Source organism: Limulus polyphemus, unplaced genomic scaffold (assembly GCF_000517525.1).
Source record: "Limulus polyphemus unplaced genomic scaffold, Limulus_polyphemus-2.1.2 Scaffold5244, whole genome shotgun sequence".
NCBI classification, from domain to species: Eukaryota; Metazoa; Arthropoda; class Merostomata; order Xiphosura; family Limulidae; genus Limulus; species Limulus polyphemus.
The window spans coordinates 14,487-22,293 of record NW_013670854.1 but is presented as its reverse complement, the minus strand read 5'-3'; the positions used below and the strand labels follow the sequence as shown (position 1 = coordinate 22,293).

Here is a 7,807-nt window from a genome sequence, read left to right as displayed (position 1 = left end):
TTACCACACATCATCAATTTATATACAGTCCTTTACCAAACATCATCAATTTATATACAGTCCTTTACCACACATCATCAATTTATATACAGTGCTTTACCAACATCATCAATTTATACATATGTTTACCAAGGTCTTTGAGAACACGTATGTAAGTCATTTCATAGTACACATGCTAATCTTAGTTTCTATATTCAATATTAAAAATTAACCGAATATGCTCAATTATTTAGTGATGCCAGTAACTACATGCTACTCATCATCCAATGAATAAAGAAGTGAATGTGACGTACGAGTAATTATAGATTTTAACTGTTTGATATTCTCTTTGGTTATCAAAATAAAGAGTCGTTTTATTTGTGCAATTACACGATTGAGCATCTTGACATTAGACAGATATTATTGTATTAGACAGTGGTCGGCAACCTTTTTTGATCGCGGGTCAATTATTTTTTTGTTGAAAAATTTAGCATTGTGTTGGGTCAGTGATAATCATATAATTATTAATACCAGTACACGTATTTTAAATGTGTATGTTTATTTACATACAAAAAATTAATAGTTCGACCAGTTTGATATTTTTCCCTGAAATTGATCTTAAAATTCTCCATAGCCGTGACTCTTTCCCATCTTTCCTTTAATATCGTTGTTCTTCTCACATAGCCGAGAAACTTGAACTGAACAATGAATATGCCCTTTCGGGTTGCAATGGTGAAGCCAACTTCTGGCGGGTCAGCCAAGTTATTGCCGCGGGTCATAGGTTGCCGACCACTGTATTAGAGTATCGGAAATCTAGAGAAAACGCGTTAAAACGCGTTCTAGATAAGGATTCATCCTGAAGATTGGGAAGATAACGGGTACTCATCACGTGAAAAAACGTTATTCTTTTTTAATCATTCAGTTATAATAGGGCCATCAAACTTGACGAAGAGAATTTCAAGTATGCACATTTCACTATCTACCAATGGACAGGTTATAATATTACTTTCACGATAAACAACTTTGTATGTTTCAAATCAGGACTAAGATTTATATATATATAATACGCAGCTACGATAATACCAATTTGACCAAATTTATAATTTGACTTCATTGAAAACGACTGTCATGCATGACTTACTTTCATAGTTTGATTGATATCAAATTTGTATTTATGTCATTAATAAACTGGACATGCGAAACAGTTACACAGTTATACGAGTTTACGAGCTGAAAGTCATGTTGTAACCACAAGAATGAACTCGCGTTTTTATTCTAGTAATAGAGTGAATAGATGTTACTAAGAAGTTTGTTTTGACTTGTTTATTTTAGAAGTTTTACAAAAATCAGTCATAAATACTTTATGATCATAAAGATTACTAACGAAATTTGTAAGGTTGTTTCAATTGTTTGGTATTTAGAGGCAGTGACGACACACTCCACATGAATTTATATAGAGAGATAAAAAGACAGAGTAAGTTCAACTCTTATATCAAAATTTACACATGTGCAAGCAGTTCAGTTTTTGTTGTATAATGTAAAGTGAGATCATTCGTATTCTTAATATGAAAATGTAGGTATTTATCATCTATAAACTTATATATAAACAAAAGTGTAAAACAAACTTTAAATCATAACATTCTTTGCATGTAAACTAACATGAAATTACTATATACAATATGTAAACAAAAAAAAAATGTCTAGGGTCAAATGTAATATACTTGAAGCAGCTTGGTCACATTTCTTAATCTGATGAGCCAGTGTCCTGAATATTAGAAATTAAAGCACCCTTTTAAACTAAGTCTAATGTATTTTATTTACTTATACAAGAATTTGTCTATCACACAAATGACACCTTCGTCAAGAGAAATATAATTACCATTTGTTGAAGAAATTTGCCAAGTCACAGATTTTGCAAAATAATAAACTGTGTAATATGATTATTCAAATGGCTTCACAATTCAGAGAAGAGGCAGTGTTGTAGGCTATGTTTTCGTTTTTCTAAGTTTATTTTGTTGCTCAGGCATAGATAGTTTTAACGTCATGTGATGATCGTGGCTAAATGTCTAAAGTATTCTTGAAAATGCAAGCAAGGATTTAAATAGTATAAAAATGCACGTTAGACTAGAGTAAATTGTTGAGTTTTTCGTCAGTTTGTGTTTTACTATCAGCTAGTTAGTCATTTACTTTAGTTTGGCGAATATTGAGTTTGTGTTCAAACGATGAAATTAAGATACAAGAAAGTACCCTACGTAGGATATAGTTTTGAAAGTAAGTTAAATTATTGTATTAGTCTTTATTTCAAACTTAGGCACATCAGTAAGCATTAGTAAAGCTAACTTGTAGAACTAGAAGTTTAAGAAAAAAAAACACTTTCGTTATCATTTAATGAATTAAACTTTGCATTAGTTTTTTTTTTTTTTTACAGAATAATCCAAAAGAAACCGTCAAACAATGGAAACCGTTACAACAATTCAAAGAACTCATGCTAATATAAGTTCATATAAAAACATTACTAGACATTTGTTAACAATTAGCCAAAGATTAAAGATAATGCATGAGATTTAGTAGCGAAACTTAAAACATTGTTATAAAAGTAATCAACAAATGTAAAATTAACGTACGTGAAAATAACGAGCAATTATGAGAATATATAGTATCTAAAGTTACGTTTCCTTTAGCATGTAACATTCTAAAATATAACACAGCAGTTAGTTTACCTAAGCCTTCTATTGTTTGTAACTTTAATAATGTATTGCGTACTCTACAACAAAAGTGTGCTTGTAAGCCTAATAAAGAAACTTAATTTTGAATCCTGCGGAAGTTTTAAAAAAGGATGCTTGTGTGTGATTTGCTTGTAATTTACTTCACTTCGAGAACTGCTTGTGTGTGATTTGCTTGTAATTTACTTCACTTCGAGAACTGCTTGTGTGTGATTTGCTTGTAATTTACTTCACTTCGAGAACTGCTTGTGTGTGATTTGCTTGTAATTTACTTCACTTCGAGAACTGCTTGACGTCGAAACTTAATATTTTTAAACATTAGGAAATTAAAATCACACTTTTTTTATTGATTTTTTTATTTTTGTATACATACATCGCTAAAATCATGACACAAACGTGTCTTCAAATAACAGTGTCAGTACTTTGAACGTACTTTAGTTTATTTAACAAAGATACAAATATACACTATAAATTGGAATCTAAACTTACAAAGTTTACACATTGATTTTAATCTCGACTTAATATCTAAGCATTATTCCAAATTTTGTAAGAAATAGTTAAAATCACTTCTCATTCCACGATTGTGAATTTGATTTATCATTAGTAACTTCAGAAACTTCATGTTATAAAGAACAACACAGACGTAATCATACGAAGTATTTAATGAGCGTTCGTATTGTTCTTTATAATTAAATTACCTTCTACGAAAAATGAATCACTCACTAGTAAATTTTATTTTATTTTCCATTAAAACAGTTGTTAAATCTTTCCAAATGGTTTTTAATTTTGATTACGTTGAAATAAATCACAGAACTATGGAGATACGTATCTACATAGTTTGTGTTGTTTTGTGTGGTCAACTATTCCAGTCCAGGGCCACGTGACAAAGAAGTAAGTATCCTGTAGAAATTGTAACAGTCAGCAACATCACCGGAAAACCAATCCTGGAAAGGTCAAACATGGAAACTGTTCAATGTCTGTTTGTACGCAATGTAAATCATAGCTCTAAAACAAACAATAAAGCCACAGAAATGAAATATATTGTTATGACAGCGGAAGTCACGTGACGTGGAAGCATGCGCACTGGAGTTTCTAGAAGGATCATGACAGTTCCTCGCAACTCTAGTCTTTTCTAGGCTCTCTCTATTTTAGTATGTAAGCCGGCAGATAAATTGATAACGGGGATAATCGAGTCAAGCCGTAAGTAAAATGTGTAAATCTTTGTGAATTATAGCTTATGTTTAAGTTAAAGTGACTGTGGAAATTAAGTGTATTGCAAAGTTGTATTTGGAAAAAATAAACTAGTTTTATTTAAGAAATCACTTGTATCGCTGAAGTTCCTTGGAAATAATTTTACGGGAAATTAACAAACGACCAGAGACGTAACAATATGTCTATTTATGATGTAGTTTGTTTTTATAAATAATGCTTCCTAAAGGTTAGTACAAAATGGGAAGTGTTATCTAGTTAGTTGTCTACATGAAGATATAGATAGTCATTTACTACCACTGAAATAGTAATTAAATGTAGATATTTTAAAACTCTAACTGTAAGGAATTCAGAGGTTAAATATCATCTTGCAGAATTTATTGATACTGAAGTATGAATAGCTTTGAAAAGTATCATTCGAATGTAAATATATCACAAACAAAAATAACTTCTCTTTTGATTCCAACTGAAGTACCCATTAAGTGTGCAGACACAACCGCAAGTTCAATGAAAATTATCTCAGATTAGAAACTAAATTTCCCAAACTAGTCTAATTCAGTGCCTGAATAAATTATTAGGCTTACTGTACTTCTAAACCTGGTCTAATACAGCATCTGAATAAATCATTAGGCTTAGTGTACTCTCTAAACCGGGGCTAATACAGTATCTGAATAAATTATTAGGCTTAGTGTACTCTCTAAACCTGGGCTAACACAGTATCCGGAGAAATCATTAGGCTTAGTGTACTCTCTAAACCGGGGCTAATACAGTATCTGAATAAATTATTAGGCTTAGTGTACTCTCTAAACCTGGGCTAACACAGTATCCGGAGAAATCATTAGGCTCAGTGTACTCTCTAAATCTGGGCTAATACAATATTTGAATAAATTATTAGGCTTAATGTACCTCTAAATCTGGGCTAATACAATATTTGAATAAATTATTAGGCTTAGTGTACCTCTGTAAACCGGGTCTAATACAGTATCTGAATAAATCATAAGACTTATAATGATTTAAAACCTGGACTAGTACAGTGCCTAAATAACAATTAATTTTGTGTTTTTCAACCTGGATTAATGCAATACTTAAGCAAAACATCGGGTTTAGTATGTTTATAAGATATTTAGTTAAATAAACAAGAAAAAAGAAAAAAGTTTATGTTTTATGACACTGTCTAAACCTTTATCATAATCTCATGATCAAGCAGTCCAAACAAATTAATTAAGATATGTGAGGTACAGTCACCATCTTTACCATTAGCTATGGGGAATTTCCTACTCAGAAACTTCATAAAAATGCTTTTATTTTTTGTGCTTTTTAAATTGCAGTACTTCACTGAAATAAAGTTACCCTTTTCTTCAATGTTCCATATACATAATTTGAATATATTAGCTTAATAGTGTGTGTGTGTTTTTTATTATCTGATTTAATTTCTTTTGCACAAGCGTTTAGAAAGATATATTTACCTAAAGACTATTTTGTTTGTTTACAGTAGTAGAAATCACGTAAATAGGCAGCGGGGCTACTGGACTTTAGCACCCCTCGCCACAAAAAAGGAGGTTTGTTCTAGATTTTTTCTCTTATTTTACACACTTATTTTTCAAATTACAGTTCCAGTAGCACAGTGGTAAGTGTGTAGATTTATAATGCTAGAAACCAGGTTTCGATATTCGTGGTTGGGGCAGCAGAGATAGTCCACTGAGTAGCTTTGCGCTTAACTACAAATATACAAATTACAGAGACACCAGTCCCCCCACCCCTCCTAGAAAATTTTCAATGCTACTGCACTGGTATTTGACGTGTTTTAATAAGCTTTGTTTGTTTATTTATTCATTTTAGACATTTGCTAGAGAGCACATGACGTTAAGATCTAGAATAACTAGAAAGTTTAACACCATGCTAACTTTAAGATGTAGACAGAAGAGTAGTTAATGAGAAGTGAGTGAAGTATTCAGAGTGTGTATGATAAAGCTTTTCAGTAAGAGTTAGTGCTTCTGTAATTTAATCAGTATGTTAGTAAGCATTTGTTATCAATCACGAAAACTTCTGTTAAACTTTATTAGTATATTAGGCCTTGAGTAGTTTCAGTCTATGTTGGAAAGATTGTTTGTGAACCCAGGCCTACAAGTTGCTTCAAAGTGAACGTAGCCTGTAGGAAACGTTATTGAAGAAATAAATTAATTCATTATGATTAAATGAACTGATCTTCGGATTATTTTAATTATATAATCCAAAAAAGCCCACCTACGACGGAACAATACTGTTTCGCTCTATATTTGGTGTATACAGTTAAAAATAGAGAAAAAGCTGAGTAACTGCAAACTGAGTATAGTAGTGTAATTTTTGTTCGTCTACTAAATTATATATTAGTTTTTGCCTATTTGGGCTTGTTACACGTCGACACCACAGTACAATACAATCAAACGTTATTACCTCTCTCTAATTGAAAACACCATATTGTACTAAACCTTACATCCTTAAACACATAAGATACGGGTAAAATTGTAGGTATCACAATATCAACTATTCTAGTTCAAAATATGTTTAGCTGTCATTACAATATATTGTTGTTGTAGCACACAAGACAGAGGTACTAATCTTTCGTACTTTTTAGTTAAACTCCTTTTTACTCAATATATATATAAAAAAACACTGAAAGCTACTAATTGATTTGTATATCTCTAAACTACTTACTTAAAAAAATCCATAAATGTAAATCGGTAACCATGCTGTTCAGCTACGCCTGCGCAGACAACATTGGCTGAGGCACCAATCAGAGTTCCGTTTCCTGAAATTCAAAAAAAAAAACTTCAAAAACAAGAATAAGTATGAATTTGATAAATATTTTATTTGAACCGAATTAAGTTACTAAACAACAGCCCACAATTACACAAATGCATTACCTCTTTGTTTTTATTAAAGGAGGAAGGTCAAACAAAAAAAAATATGTAAACTTATTGTCTCACGAAGATTTTAGATTTTACAAATTTTCTTGGACAAAATGGACAAGACAGCACCATCTTCATTGTCTCACAAAGGCACAGTCAGTGTTCTGATAATGTACAGGTTGTATATACACTATAAGCATGCCAAAGTTATATTGAGATTGTCTTTTGAATTGGCAGTAAATTCACGTAATATAACAACTGAGAGATACTTTAAAAACGAGGCAGTACCAAGTACTGTTGCAGGGACTTGTTATAGGAAGTAATAAGTATTGTTACGACAGTGGAAGTCACGTGACACTGGTAACACGTAATGAGTATCTAGAAAGATCGAGGAACCTGTCGAACATCCTAGCGTTTGCTAGACTTGCGCTCTTATAGTATATAAGCCGGCAAATAAAGTGATGGCAACAAGAGAATTGCAGACAGAGAGACAGACAATTGAGTCAAGCGCGGTAGTGACCGTAATTACGTTGCGTGAATCGTTGTGAATTATAGTGTGTGTTTAAGTTAAAGTGACTGTGGAAATTAAGTGTATTGCAAAGTTGAGTTGAGAAAGAATAAACTGGTTTTATTTAAGAAAGGACTTGTATCGCTGAAGTTTCTCGGAAAGAATTTCAACGGAAAATTAAGAAACGAACACAGAGATGTAACAAATTGGTGTCGGAGAGTGGGACGGAAAATAAAAATAACAAAAACAAGAAGAAGAAGATGGAAACGAGAAGTGGCAAATCAAACTACAGCTTAGAAGATTTGATGGCAGCAATACAAGAACAGCAAAAGAAACAAGAAGAACGAGAAAATAAACAAGAAGAGAGACAACAGCAGTTGCAAGAAAAACCTGCAACAGTGGCAGCTAGAACAGCAAAATAAACAAGAAGCGAGATTACAGCAGTTGTTGGAGGAAAAAGAAAAGAAACAAGAAGAGAGATTACAGCAGTGGCAAGAAAA

At 31.9% G+C, this 7,807-nt stretch overlaps 1 protein-coding gene across 1 annotated transcript in view; it reads right to left on the bottom strand.

Annotated features, from left to right (window-relative positions):
• Positions 1-3,103: 3,103 nt before the first annotated feature.
• LOC106472322 (P protein-like) overlaps positions 3,104-7,807 on the bottom strand; it is a gene marked incomplete at its 5' end in the record, with an annotated part of 18,717 nt that continues 14,013 nt past the window's right edge. Inside the window, 2 exons of the mRNA XM_013932959.2 lie at positions 3,104-3,646; positions 6,606-6,699. Of these exons, the coding sequence (XP_013788413.1) occupies positions 3,559-3,646; positions 6,606-6,699 (182 nt within the window). The remainder of the gene's footprint in view (positions 3,647-6,605; positions 6,700-7,807) is intronic.